Below are 15513 nucleotides of genomic sequence, written 5' to 3'. Positions count from 1 at the left end.
CAACGTCCTCTTCTCAGGCAGAGGCACCCCTCCCATACAGAGCTTTGGTTCAGTCCACACGTACAGCATGTCCTGCAGAGACACATCAAATGTATACCAAATGCCTATACATACATTGTAGTAGTTCTAGGTGGGTGCAAGAAAACCCATGCACCCCAATGTTCATAAGACTCAAGTCAGTCAGTCAGTCAGTCAGTCAGTGTGTGTGTGTGTGTATCCTTGTGCGCACCTGTTGTCCCCCCCTGCAGGCCCCTTCTATTTGATGGTAGTCCATTTCCGTGCACGTGGGACACGCCCCGGAACTTTCCCACAGGAAGTGGAAGGTGCAGCCGTCACACGTCCCAGCAGGGCACTCACTACAACAGGAGGATGCACACTCAATGGTTTCCGTTGTGCCATCAGGGATTTGACTAATGACAAGTCTGATTTGTATGCAAAATATTGATTCATGACATTGATAGTCGATGAAGCCTGCGATGAATAATTCAAGATGGAATGACTTTAGTGCTGCAAATAATGACTATTGATGATAGTTGATTAATCGAATGAGTGATGATTCATGATGAATGATTCATAATAATATTAAAACATGAATACATTTAGTACTTTTATGCATTAAACACTATTAGCCCGCATAATAATCGAGACACGAATGCAGTGTAAGCCAGCACATGATGCGACATCGGTAGACTAAAACCCTGTCTTAGATCTGCTACCTGGGCACCGTGAGTTGCCCTTGGGCGCTCATCTCCGGCCGACAGCGGAGCGTGACCACTGCGCTACGACCCGACTCGCACGATGACGTCGGCTCCAAGGACCTTTAAACCACAAAAAAAACAGAACCAATGTGAGAAAGTAAAATGATTTCAGAAAAAAAAAACACTGTTGAAACTTTTAACGTTTTTTTGTTAAAGGCATCACACGGCCATACCGGTAGAAGAAGTTCACATCTGGAACCTTCCTGGCGGACTGGGAGAACAACTCGGGCCTGGCTCGGATACCATCCAGCGTACTGTCAACCGTCACACCTGTCCACCAGACAAACACTCGTCACCTGGGTTGTCCTTTTAGTAGTCAGTCTGTGACTCATTTTTCATTGACATCTGTTAACAATCACACTCACGCAACCATGCATTTTTATGCTTTTTATTCATGAAGACACACGAGTTAGACAGCTTTAAACCTGCAGCAGATTTAACTCTATCCTTTGTCACAAAACAAAAAAGATACTGAGACAAGATTCTAGTGGGGAAAAGGAACGTGTAGTGTGCACCTACCCAGGAAGGTGTTGGCCAGGTTGATGGACTGCGAGGACAGGGCCGTGTGGAGGCCTCTCCCAGTGGCCGGGATGATGGTCGACTGGCAGATGAAGGTCTTCACCGCGTTGGTCACCTCCGCCTTCTCTCCCTGGCCGTCGCTGGTGGGGAGGTCCGTCACGTTGTCCGAGCACAGCGCCATACGCTCCTGAGAGGGAGCAAGGAGAATCATCCTCAATTGCCGTTTCGTTTCACTTCATAATTCACTGCTCCGTCCATTTTCAGACACTGAGCGTGGTTGCTGATCTCAACCAATCATAAAGAGGATACCACTTCTGTTTTTGATGTACCAGTAAGAGCCAATACTTCTAGAATATATATATTTTTATTTTTATATATTTTTTTCCTGTTTGTTTTCTTTTCCAAATACAACCAGCAATACTTAAATGAACATCACATCTTTCATAATTTATTTTACTGTGTTTTGTTTCATGCTTTACTTATTTGATTCACATAAACCTTATTTATCTCTCTTTCAATCATTTTCTTCACTTTTTGAACTTGTGCCAATGTGAGGAATACATGCACCGTGCCAATTCCACTGCACTATGTTGCATTTGGAAAATCAAATCTGGAACCATGGTTCTCACATACCTCTCCCCCACAGAGGCTGATGTTGAACTGATGGAAGTACTTGGTGCCCTTGGAGGTGAAGCTGGGGCCGTTCATCAGGGTCCCCACAGACCCCATGGGGCCGAAGTCGAAGCTCAGGGTCACGTTGCCGTCCGTGTGGCTGAACTGACAGTCGCTGAAACATAAGCTGTGCTCCTGGTGATGAAGAGAACCACACACACACACACAGCCAATGAAATATATTTGTGAAATACTCATGAGTCATATAAGTGTAAGTGAGTCATATAAGTGCTAATAAAATAGGGATAAATCAGGAATAAAAATGCAAGATTTGCGTTTTCAGGGTAGCTCCACTCAAAACTTTGAAAGAAGCTCCTCCCCCCTTGCTCTCACTACCCTCTCCAAGCTCCACCCACCCTCAACAAGTGAGGCTGACAAACCAAAATGAGACATGAGATTATTCTACACAGCTGCAAAGTCAGAGAGGTTAACCTAGATCACTGTAGTCACAAGTTAGCTTCTACTTCACTGTAAAAAATAAAAATAAACTGCATATTCTACCTTTAAGAGATGGTAAATGCATTTTGTTTTGTAACAATTTAGTCTTTTGTCACAATTTACTGCTAAAAGGACCCGAGTCTTGAAGTAAAGAAAGACTTACTGGCTCTGAGAGAGATAAAAGAAGACCCTGAATTCATGCCTAACAAAACGGATGATGCCTTCGACATCTGGGCACAAAAGGGACTGACCATTTTTGGGCAGTGTTTAAATGAGAAGGGAATAATACAATTTGAATCTTTAAGTAAAGCGTATCGTTTGCCGCATTCCCACTTCTTCCGATATTTACAAATAAGAAGTTATATCCAAAATAGTGAAATAAAAAATAAGACCAGTAGAGACTTACATCCACTGGTACAATTTTTGATAAAGAATTATGATAAAATTAAAGTCCCACATCAAATCTCGGCTGTATATACTATTTTGGAAAATAACTGTAAATATCAAGATACAAAGGCAAAACTGAAATGGGAAGAAGAATTGAATATAGACCTATCAGAGGAGAGTTGGAAGGAAATGAATCAGAATGTTCACACAACAACTGTATCGCCGTATTGGAGGGAATATGCATGGAAAATACAATCACGATATTTCATAACACCAGTGCAGCAAGCTAAATATAATAATAAAATATCAGCAAGCTGCTGGAGGGAATGTGGCGAACCATACGCTAATGTTCAACATATATTCTGGTCATGTCCCATTTTGCAAATATTCTGGGAAAAGGTACAGAAAGAAATCAGTCATATTTTAAGATGTGCGGTACAATTAAATATGGAGTATATGCTATTGGGAAGGACCATAGACACACCCCATGAGGAAAATGACGACTATTTGCTCAGGGTGCTGCGTATAACTGCTCTAAAACAAATCACCAGAAACTGGCTTCAGAAAACCCAGCCAACAATAGAAAAATGGAGGGACACCATTCAACAGGTACATCAAATGGAGTATGTAACATTTAGAATGAGGGGTAACCTCAGACTATATGAGACAAGATGGGCCAAGTGGTCAACCTACTACAATTTATTTAATCATCATAATTTTGTTGTTGTAACTGTGATTATCCTGCTCGTTGTTTTTTTTTTTTTTTTTTTTTTTTCTTTTAATGTTTATTTATTATTTATTTTCTGAGTGCCTGTCTATGTGATTGTTGATGTTATATGTTGTTTTTTTTTGTTTGTTTTCTTTTCTTTTTTTTTTTCTCTTTCTTCTTCCTTTTCCATGTGTATGACGTTGTGACTGTTATGTTGTCTATGTCTCGTGACCTTCTTTCATGTGTACATGTAAATGTACAGACACGTGGTGACTTTAAAAATAAAGTACAAAAAAAAAAAAAGGACCCGAGTCTGACGCCGGGACTCACTTTGCTGCTCCGGCTGCCGGGGCCACAGGGCCGGCAGGTGTCGGGCCCCATGGTGGTGCGGGGCACCAGGTGCGTGTTGGGGGGGCACTCTGTGCACTTGCTGCTGCGCGGGTCTATGTAGTGTCCGGGGGGGCAGGGCACGCACAGCGAGCCGGAAGGCAGCGAGCTGAGAGCACACGCTCGGCACTCGGAAGACTGGCCGTCCAGCGCGTTGCTGACGGTGATGGAGTAGATCCGCGCCACGTCGTGCACCTGGTGCCGCACCTGCAGGGGAGGGGAGAGTGAGAGTGAGAGTGAGAGAGAGAGAGAGAGAGAGAGAGAGTCGATCAGTAAACAAACTAGCTCTTCTTAACTTAGCCCCCCAGGCCCGACTAATGCTATTAGGAGTGGCCGCATTGATTTGGTTCTGTGAGAACCAGAACCAGAAGCAGAAACGCCAAGTAAGCTTTTGCATACAAAAGGGTTGTCTGTGTTGCATTGGTGCGCATATATAAATAAAGATGTAACAAAATCACAAATTGTATACAACATATCATGTATAAAATCTAAAACCAGCGTCACAGCATTGAACGAGGCTGAGGGAGGAGAGAGTGCAGTGTGCGTGACTCGTTCTCCCTCGCTAGTCAACCTCCCTCGGGAGAAGTGGTGTTGTTCAGGTAGGATGTTTGCGTTTCCAACTCACATCCCAGGCCTGGTTGGTCCTTTGGAAGGCCCATGTGTACGAAACAGAGGCGTTCTTGGTCATGATGTGGGTGTAGGTCTGTCTGGTCTTGTTGCCAGCCCATGACTCTACCACTGTGGTGCTCTTCCTGTTTACATCCTAACAACAACAACAAAAATAACAACATCACGCTCATATATTCTGAAGGACCCGCTGTCTATATGTGTTATGACATTTTTTAATATTTTACTACAAGCTGCAATTATACTACAGAACTATATTCACTACTGCACTATATTCAAACTGCTGAACTACACTTAAGTGTATATTTTGTTTTGCATACATTTGTATTGTACATTTAATATTCTACATCCTTTGTATTTAATTTGTTTTTTGTGTGCCTTGTTATATCTTACTTTAAGCCAATTATCTCATTATTTCTTTGTATGTACTTTTACATTTAGATTTACGCAGTATACATTTTTACATTTTCTTTCATTTAGTTTTACTCCTTGGGCAATGTCAATGTTTATTTCCCACCAAAGCACTGAACGAGAAAGAGAGACAGAGACAGAGACAGAGAGAGAGAGAGAGAGAGAGATCAATGGATGCAGGCAGGGAAGTGTACTGCTGGTTCATGTTGTTGAGCCGTGCAGACGTCTCACCGTCATGAAGTAGAGCTCACAGTCGCTGCTGCACACCGTCTCAAACTCAAAGACGATGCGCCCAAACTCCGTCCCAGATCTGCTGCTGGGGAGCGATGTAGGAAGTCTGGGGGCGGATCACAGGGGAAATATTCTCTTTAAAGGAGTAGACTTCATTAACTACGGTACAATGCATCTCTTCGCATTGAAACTAATGCCTTGTTGTACATTGCCCCTGAAAAAAAAAAAAAATCAACAGAACACATGGAAAAAACAGCAGTCTGCTTCACAAAGACCAGACAGAAAGACTCACTTGAAACCAGGGATGTGGATGTTGAGGATGAGGTAATCGTTGTCTGATCCTCCTGCTCCGGACTGGACGTGATCTCCAGCAACCTCCCAACCTCAAGAGAGAGAGTCATGACCCATGCATCACTAGTATTAGTATGAGGAGTGGTAGTATTATACCTCCTATGTAAATACGTTCTATCTTCATTTTATTCCATCAGCGCTACCTTGCAACAGGAGATATATTCATGCATATTTTTTATTTGACATCATTCTATTCTTTACTCTATTATCCACCCAACCACAAAAGCCAGCCGTATATATGTATACATCTCGACACAGGTGTAGGGGTTCAGCTTTGCTCACTACATTACTCTTGATATCCATATAAACACTCTCCAATTAAGCTAATGCAAGAAGCAGCAACAACATGTGTTGTTCTGAAAATGGTGGTGCCATTATCAGTGTTTTTGTTCAAACAGAACCGCACCTACCATTCATGCTGTCACACTTGGAGTTGCCCACATTGAAACAGGAAGTCTTGATGTTGGCAGGAAGCACATTCCACCACTTGTACTCATAACCAAGGATGGGCTCCGTTCCGGCTGGACACCGCTTACACACTTTATGTACACAAAGGAAATTCAATAATTAGCAGACAACCAAACGAGACAAGACAAGATATAATAAGCATGGGATAAGCCTCAGTCATCGGAAACGTAAAGGAAGACGTGACTAGGTGTACATACCCTTGGTGCCATCTGAGTAGGTGCCGGGCGGGCAGGGGGAGCACACCGCCGTGTCATTGTTATAGAAGCCAGGGTTACAGGGCGGGCACGGCTTGTGCTCGCCACTAGGGGGCAGTGGAACCGCACTGCTCACTCCCTCCAGGCAGATCTTGGGCTCGATCCATTTATAAATGATCTGCGTCTGTGGACGAGCAACGGAAATCGATGGATGAAGTCAGCAGACAACTTAGGATACAGCCGTTCCCCGATAACAAACCAAATAGTGTGGCCTTGGCCGTCCTGAGCACATTCATATTAACAAAAGCCCTAAATGTAACAGTAACGTGTTCTCTTACCTTTCCTTCACTGTCACAAGCCGTGTGGATCTGGAAATGGTCCTTCTTGGAGCACGGAGGTCTCGCCTTACACTCTCCTGATCCCTCCGCTGCGGGGACGGAAGGGGTGAGGGTGGTGTCAAGAGGGGAGACAGAGGGGTGAGGGTGGAGAGAGAGAAGGGGTATACTAATTAATACACTAGCAACAATTTGGCAGGAAACATTGATGAATATAACCTTTTACCCAAATTTAGACGAGGAAAAAAATGTACGTGCAAGTTATTAGGTCTAAAATTGTCTGTCAAATATGAACCATCATGTGAGCTGTACACCAAAAAAGCTCACACATCCACAAAGGGCATCAAACATGCATGGATAAGCAATAATGCATAATGCACGACATATGTTATTTCATATTCAGACCCGTGTGAGAGATAACTACCGTGCAGAGAGTACAGATTAGTACTGACGATTGTAAAAAGCTAAGAGAGACGATTGTACAGTTGTTCCATCAACGCTGGCTCAGGGGTTTGACTTCTTACAAGAATATAAATTTTTCTTGGTTTTTAGCCTATTCCCATGACGCTATGTGCGTGCGTGCGTGCGTGTGTGTGTGTGTGCGTACTCACACGCGTAGTGAGTGGTGGTGTTGCAGAGGGTGCAGGAGCTGGCGCCGTGCCCAGAGTAAGTGTCCCGCAGGCAGGGCGTGCAGGCGTCGGAGCCGGGCTCTGTGCTGTAGGTCCCTGGTTTGCAGGGGAAGCACTCAGAGGTGTAGGCCACTCCTGGGAGAGCAAGGAGTAACATCATCACAGGTGAATGCCGAGTAAGGACCACGCCGTGCACCTAGAAGAGCAGGGTTTGCCCAACCTTTTGTGTCTCATGAAACCCCCACAGCCCCATCAGTTCACCTCAAGTACCCCCTCATCCACAGCCAACCACAACTGCTTTCCCCTTTAACTACTTATTATAGTGTGCTAGGCATTTCAAAATATGTGTGTGTGTGTGTCTGTGTCTGTGTGTGTGTGTGTGTGTGTGTCTTCCCGACCTTCGATCTGGACATTCTTCAGTAGAACAGGCTTCACCACTTTGCTGCCCATGAGAACCGCTCCGGTTCTCCAGTACAGGACGTTGCTGCCGGATTTGAGGCCCACCTGGATGATCACAAGGTTTCACTTCTTATTCATGGTTAGGGGTGCAAAAGTGTACTCGAGTGAACCAGTTCTTGTGAAGTATATTAAAAATGATTACAAAAATATTCGAAACCGCAAAAAACTTTTTGTAGTAATTTTTCTGACATCTCACAAAATGCATTTATACAAATTATGTCAATATGAATTATGGCAAAGTTATGAAGCAGGATATATCACTTAATAGTAGCCTTTGCCGTTGTTCAATCATGTATTGTTGTTTAGAGGCTGTATAAAACAGGTTTGTAAGTCAACTAGTAGTAGATGGCCTGGATAGGGGAAGTTCCTTGCGTGTTCATTTCACAATCAAAACTGCGTGAAACAGCGTGGCAGCGGCTTGGGTGCCATACACGTGGATAAAGATTATAATTATATCATGTCATCACTGTGAGAAAAAAAGTTATTGTTTGAAACTGGACTTGAAGATCCAGTTTTTAACCAGCCATTCCAGTTTAAAATATTTTCATGTCAGATGAGTAGTGACATCTTCTTTATCTGGTGATCTTTTCATCTGCCCATAGGAAAGCGGCTTAGGCTTCCAACACTAGCATGTTTACAATACACAGAAGATGATGTCTACAGAAATATAGAGAGAGACTGCTATCCTCAACATTGTGTGGCAGTGTCTATTTGTGGACCAGCAGCACCTGAAGTTGCCATTATAGAGTCCGTTAAACAAATTCAGTCTAAATATACCAAATGTCGCAAGGCACCAAGTGATTTACTGTGAATGCCTACTGAAGCTGTGCTGAAGTCATCTTTCCCCTAACGCCGGATTTCTCAACAAGCGGACAATAACAACGCAATTGCTTTGAAAACACTTGCAAAGCCAGCCTAAATCTCGCCAACTAATCTCCGGTTTTACCTCACGATATTAGTCTGGACGACATGACTGAAGTCTGGAACGACATGAATTGGCTCTGAACCACAATCAAATCGGCCAATCAGCAAACCCTGGCGAGAGATGACGATGGCGAGGACACCCAATATCTAAATGAATATCATATGAACTCTGCTTTCGAGTATCAGTTTTAATAGAATCCAATGTTACTTCGATTGCAATGGTTGCTGTACATTGCTAAAAAGGTGTTGGCTTTGCAAATACAGCACCAATATACGTCCTCTGGATCGCACGATCTGAGCAGAAGCTAATCCAATATAGCTGTTTTCACAGAGGTGTCATTGTGGGACATTGGTTGTTTGTTCTAAGATGACACTCCTGTGCCAATTCTCTTTAGGCTGCCAAAATGAGGATGACAAAAAACGGCCAGCGTCAGGCTGCCCAGACAGGTGTGGCTGAGGGAGGTTGGCTTAGAAATGAATAATACAAGCTAAACACACAGCTTCATGCTAGTTACAGGAAGGCAAGGAGGGACCCTCCTGCTTGTCCCCGCTCATCATCTGTGATTCAGGCTTAACGCTTGACCAACCACAAGGTTAGAAGTACAATACATTCAAAAGGAACCAGACTGGAGTGGTTTGACTTCAGGTTGGCTCTTACTTTTCCTTGCCAATGTCATTTTTGAAGTATTGTAAAAAAAAAAAAAAAAGAAAAAAAAAGGGACAAATGGAAAAATGATACAGCAGGAACACGACCTCTGTGTCCTCGCTTCTCAACGGCCTCGACTCAAGCCACTTTCATTTGGCAACACGCCAAAGACCTCCGTGAACAGAGTCCATTAGACCTCTATCCTCAGCAAGCGAGGGGAGTGCTGTGTCACACACACACACACACACACACACACACACACACACACACACACACACACACACACACACACACACACACACACACACACACACACACACACACACACACACACACACACACACACACACACACACACATATACACACCGAATGCGTAGCCCACTCCCCGTGGTTGGTTAGCTTCAGCCACTTCTTAACGCCGGTCTGATCCGTCTCCTGGCACTGGTCGTTCTGGATCTGTGCAAAAAAATACCGTGCGGGGGGGGGGGGGCCGTTAGTGTCGTGCTAGCATCACACTAGCGGCTAGAGGCGAGTGAATAGGTCACATGAAAAAAAACACTCACAAAGAACTCAAAGAGCAGGTTGTTGTCGGGGTACTGGTAGTCGAAGGTGACGGAGCCCTGCTTCTTGAGGTGCACGGCGTAGATGAGCGACACGGTGCACTCGTCCCGGTTGGACTCCATGTAGCTGCCCTGAGGGACCCAGGCCGAACTGTGGGGACACACACACACACACACACACACACACACACACACACACACACACACACACACACACACACACACACACACACACACACACACACACACACACACACACACACACACACACACAGTTCAGCAAGGCAGTGCATCTAGTTTTCATCGTGGAATGAGCTTCAAAACAGGACAGAGGGAGATTGATCACCCTGACAGAACATGAATCAACAGTGAAGATTGTGATGGAAGCTGATGCGGGAAATGCTCCATTGCTATGTGAACTATTTCAATTGTGCTTCCTTCTGTGGTGTCTTTTACTGATTGTTTAATCGGGTCCTATTGAGTTCTGCTGCTGTCTTCACCAGGTCTCTGGTTTAAAGGTGACATATTATACCACCAGGTGTGAGTGTTTTGAAAATCTGACTCTTCTGATATCACAAGAGGACGTGTCCCCCTAGATGTATGACGGATAGATAAGCAACGTTTGCTACGGTCCACTGGGTAGGCTGGTAGACTGATCTATCCAGCACGCAGCTATGTGGACATGCCCACTTGTGATGTCAGAAGAGGCAGATTTTTTTTTTAAAATGGCTTGTAACGGCTAATCACACTCACACCTGGTGGCGTGATATGTCACCTTTAATCTCGACGCGACCGACCCGGTTCAACTCAAAACGGGTGGCCTCCTTCCCCCGCCACACTCACCTGTTGCAGAGCAGCCCGTCGTCTCCGCCCGCGCCACTGCTGTCGGGGGACGTGGCCGCCAGGCTGCTGAACCCCGCGGGCATGGTGTCCCATTGGTCGAAGCGGATGCCGCTGCCCAGGGAGTAGCTCCCCGCGGCGCACTGGGTGCACTCCTGGGCAGACATCTCCAGGAACTCCCCCGCCTTGCAGGAGAACGCTGGGGGCAGGACAAAGCATCAGTAGGAGTTAAGTCGTGAGACTAGAGAAGAGTGGAAAGAGGAGAGTGGTGAAAATACATGATGGATATCATATATTCTGGGTTTGCAATAAGGAAACGTAATATGATCTGTTGGCAGTAAAAATAAAAAAGATCTGAATGTCTTGTACTCAGTCAGTTCCGACAGGATTGGGTGTCTCTGTGGGTTTGTGTGCGTATGTGTGTCTCCCCGCATAGTGAACACAAGCACATAATCAGGAGGACATATTTCATGATTTCATCATTTTCGATTGAGGTAGTGAACCGTGAAATGAAAATGGGAAAACTTTTTCCACCTCATTAGCTCATTTTAAGAGTTTGACATGAGATGCAATCTCAAAGCACACCGCATCCGTTGTCGGGCTCCCATTGACTTTACTTGAATGTGCTGTGTAGGTAGGACAACATACAGGTACTCTGTGAGGAAAAGTACCCGGGCATGGTCTGTAGGACGAATCAGGGAAAGTGCATCAAACGTAAGCCTCCAGTCGGTTGGGTTTAGTGTCTTTAACTAGTGGTGAGGAAACAGGTTCCAGTAGAATGCTCTGGTATAAAGGAGTGACAGATTGAGGCTCCCTCTGACACAAACAGGAAGGAAATTAAAATGAATTCCTCAAAGGTGAGACAAAAGCTTCACATGACACCAGTCATTTTATTTAGGTGCACAAAAGGTGCTCTCAGATAAGGCAAGACTATCTGTTACCAAGGTATGTTTTGGGGTGGGAATAGTAAGAGGCTTATGACTGTACCGACATACAGTGAATATCTTTGTTGCTCCAAAATGACGTAACTCCTTTCAATATTTTTTCATTTTGCAATGGTTAGTAAACATTGCCTTACACAAGTAATGAAAAACCAAGCCACCATAGTGTATCATCACTGATATAGAGTGTTTGGTCAGTAAAATGCATCTCCCAGTTCCTTCACTCTGCAATAAACCGAAAAAACATTTCTGGTTTATCATTCCCTCTAATTCAATCAGGAGTGTGAACTCAACACAAAGAGATGGTCGCTCATACATTTAATACATTGTACACTTAAAAACAAAGAAAAAAAAATTAATCAAAAAATCTAAAATTAAAAACAAAAATTGTGTGAATAGGTTCCTAATCCACTTGGCCATGGCTCCTGCCTCCTCCATAGTATTACTGCATGTGTCGGGGAAGGAGATCCGTTGATCTCCATGCAGCCGGTAGGAGAATACAAAGCATGACACTTGATTAGACTTGAGAAAAGCCAGAAGGCCGTGTTCCAGTGGCAGTGTTTTGCTGTCAGGTCATTGGCCAATGGGGCTTTGCTGGAGGAGATCCAAACCCGGACAAATCAGGTTGTGGCAGTCGGACATTCCATTGATAGGAAGGTGTGAGGCAACATGCACGTGTACGCACACATACACTAACACACTTACTGCATTCTGTGCCCTTTACTGGCTCTGGCAGTCCATCGCAGGCTCCAGGACTGTGAGGGATGGCCACCCTCCATCGTGACCCTGTGCTGTCGCACTCTGTGTACTCGTAGTAGTAGTCCACCTGCAACACACACACACACACACACACACACACACACACACACACACACACACACACACACACACACACACACACACACACACACACACACACACACACACACACACACACACACACACGTATTCCAGTCGGTTAGTTTCTGACAATCATAAAGAGCCGACGTAGGCGAGAGGTGGTGACAGGACACCACCCACTTGCTCGAGTCATCGTTCTCTGGGAGCCAGAGGATCACACGTTAGTCACCCAGTTACGGACTCACTGTTAGGGACCTTTGATGCAACTAACAAGTTTTGGAATTATACAATTGATCTCATGAACACTTTTGCACTTAATGAATCATTTAGTCTATAAAATGTAATAAAAAAAACAGCGAGTGCCCATCACAAGTAAAAAAAAAAGTGAAAAGTGAGGTCTTCAATTTGCTTTCTTTATCCAACAAGAAAAGCTTGATTTATTATTTCCATGAAGTTCCATTAACCCTCTAGTTCAATTTCTGAAGCATTATGCAGCAAATTGGTATTTGTACTTTAATAAATTACTTAAATTATTAAATCAATAATCCAAATTAGACTTGATCAATTTTAGTGTGTATGTTACCACACACACACACACACTAAACAAAAGCCTTATCTATGCAACTACAGACCCCCTTTAGCACTGGGTGGGTACACAACATTCCATCTCCATGGCGATAGTGAAAGTGGCTGGCCTCAGTGGGTTAATCAGGTGCGAGTGGAGTGTTTTCATGGGATTCGTCTGCCAAACAGCATTCACTATGACGTGTGTTTGGACTGTTGAGAATAAAACAGGATACCCACAAAATCTTACACAAACATCACCTAGAGACTTGTCAACCGTTTCACAGGGTATACAAAAGAACGCCACTGGCTGGCCCATCGGGACTCCGATGCTCTGAGATATCAATGCAAGCACATACTTCTAGATGCAGCCGATCATAGAGATTTGTCTTCCACATAGAGAGTACCATTAGCAGGCCCCATTAGGTAACCATGGTACATTTACAGGGGCGAGGTTAGTGCAGAAGTGTACTGTGCAATCTTTGGTCCAGCCCTCTTTGTCCACAGTCATGGGTTGCACCTCAGCAGCACAACATGAGGCTGATCTTAACAACATGAATCCCTTGTCTGCACACACACTCTCTGGGATTTCATTTTCTTTTAAAGATTCATAAAGGCTGGGCCTCATTCTTGTATTTTAGATAATCTTATTGTTGTTATTATCAGTAGTTTTAACAAAGCCACTTCATAAGCACTGCATAGATTGTGATGGTACAACCACTGTATTATATGATACACTTTATACATTCAAATTAACCCCCAGCTGTGTTATGCTGGAAACTACTAGGCTTATTCGACATAACAAACCGGTGGTGAGTAAGGTTGAGGTTGGGAGGAATCACATTTATCCCGTGTGTGTGTGTGTGTGTGTGTGTGTGTGTGTGTGTGTGTGTGTGTGTGTGTGTGTGTGTGTGTGTGTGTGTGTGTGTGTGTGTGTGTGTGTGTGTGTGTGTGTGTGTGTGTTAGGGCCAAGACGGGCACGGGGAAGGAAAAGGCGAGATCATGCAGGAAACTGATAACACAGACCCGCTTTCTCAACAGTAACAGTAAACCAGTGCAATACTGGGAGGTTAAAACTTTGTCTGTTAAGATGCTCCCAACATGTTGCGGTACGCTCTATAGGCTATTTATGTTGGGTAGAAAACCGTAGCTCGTTTGAATTGGTCCGAAAAACAGCAATGTTTTCATATTGAGTACAGTTCATTTAATTGGACGCTATTTTACATTTTAATAACAAGGGGTCTCCATCCCGGAAGCGTGTCATCTTAATCGCATTTGATATGGTCACTAGATTACCAACTCATCGGCTGCCTATGGCTTTCCATGCAGTTTGTAGTAGCCCGTTTCTCAACGATCATTCAACAAACGTACATCTGTTTTAAGACAAAAAAAATACCAATGTGCATCTCTCACCTCACTGCACGGACGCGGTCCTTCATTCCCCTTGGTGTGTCGGAGCTGGCAGAAGATGAGAGCGCAATGAGCGACAAACCAAACCGAGGACTGCATTGTAGATCATCGGCGGAGAAAACCCGATTGTAGCCTATGCGCACACAGTTGTGATAGCCATTTAACTATATTAGCCTATTTTGCTATTGTAGACATGAACGAGCATCCGTCGTGGTCGTGTTTATACGGCACGATACGGACGGTAAAGCAGCTCTTCACCTGAGATTACACTGGCTGTCTGCTCGAGCACTTGTCCACCGGCTCTGACGCGCTGATGACGTTGGCCTGGAGCCAAAGATGTTTGTCTGACTACCCTTTAGAAATAAATTAAAATAGGCCTAATATAATGTAATGCAAAGCGGTACTGCGTCATAGTCTGTTGTGTTGTAGTCATTATTTGTTTTATTGTGTTGTAGCCTACGGCGCACCGCAAAAATAGCATTCCGTTTTAAAACGATGAATGGTTCGGCTCTCATAGTTGCAAGGACATTTCAACGGGTTATTTCTGACAGATTCTCCGTGACCTGCGTTTTGTAGAATATAAATGTAGTTATATTCTAGCTGCTAGGTAGGCCTATTATTAGCCTTAAATCTCCTCAGTTGTAAGAATTATCATTGGCCACAAGATGGCAGTCACGTTCCACTTCAAATATGTATTTTCATCCCATAGAAATGTATCTATGGTTCAACCCAATGACCGTGTGGTTCAGCCCAGCGTTTTGTACGGTCAATTAATATACTTTATATATGTTAAGGTAATAATTATGTAAAATGACTGCAGATATGTAGTCTCTTATCAAATATATCATTAAAACAATCCTCATATATTCATCCTATGATGACCTGGGCGGCTATTTTGTATGATACACGTTTTGATCCTGTGAACATTACATCAATTAACAAAAAGTAACGATAACAGTGTGTATTTTATCATTAGAAATATATATATATATATTGTAGTGCTATCATGCTGGCAGTGTTTCCAATTCCAAACAAAAGAAGACATACAAGTTTAATGAGTAGCTTGTTTCTGTGGACCACAGCCCCACCACTGGCTGCACGTACAACAGTCTGTAACTAAGCAATAGGCCTATATAGCCGCTGAGCAATAACCCATACATTGGATTAAGAGAGATTAAACAAATGCACAGTATTTTATCACAAAGTAACTC

General features: G+C 43.9%; 1 protein-coding gene across 1 annotated transcript in view; it reads right to left on the bottom strand.

The window, feature by feature from the left end:
* The window catches only part of elapor2a (endosome-lysosome associated apoptosis and autophagy regulator family member 2a), a 15411-nt gene extending 984 nt beyond the window's left edge, over positions 1-14427 (bottom strand). The window contains exons 1-20 of the mRNA XM_084477199.1: positions 14306-14427; positions 12194-12314; positions 10551-10746; positions 9711-9858; positions 9514-9603; positions 7515-7620; positions 7099-7251; positions 6491-6579; positions 6156-6336; positions 5901-6029; positions 5432-5522; positions 5140-5245; positions 4496-4633; positions 3814-4077; positions 1911-2084; positions 1278-1464; positions 932-1028; positions 717-818; positions 230-356; positions 1-72 (exon numbers count right to left, since the gene is read on the bottom strand). The exon at positions 1-72 is cut by the window's left edge and continues 107 nt beyond it. Coding sequence (XP_084333325.1) covers positions 1-72; positions 230-356; positions 717-818; positions 932-1028; positions 1278-1464; positions 1911-2084; positions 3814-4077; positions 4496-4633; positions 5140-5245; positions 5432-5522; positions 5901-6029; positions 6156-6336; positions 6491-6579; positions 7099-7251; positions 7515-7620; positions 9514-9603; positions 9711-9858; positions 10551-10746; positions 12194-12314; positions 14306-14401 — 2667 coding nt within the window. The 5' untranslated portion in view covers positions 14402-14427. The remainder of the gene's footprint in view (positions 73-229; positions 357-716; positions 819-931; positions 1029-1277; positions 1465-1910; positions 2085-3813; positions 4078-4495; positions 4634-5139; positions 5246-5431; positions 5523-5900; positions 6030-6155; positions 6337-6490; positions 6580-7098; positions 7252-7514; positions 7621-9513; positions 9604-9710; positions 9859-10550; positions 10747-12193; positions 12315-14305) is intronic.
* Positions 14428-15513: the final 1086 nt, after the last annotated feature.

The sequence above is a fragment of the Micromesistius poutassou genome (assembly GCF_964030765.1).
Source record: "Micromesistius poutassou genome assembly, chromosome: 13".
Lineage (NCBI taxonomy): Eukaryota > Metazoa > Chordata > Actinopteri > Gadiformes > Gadidae > Micromesistius > Micromesistius poutassou.
The sequence above is the reverse complement of the archived record's forward strand: the minus strand, read 5'-3'. Positions and strand labels throughout refer to the sequence as shown.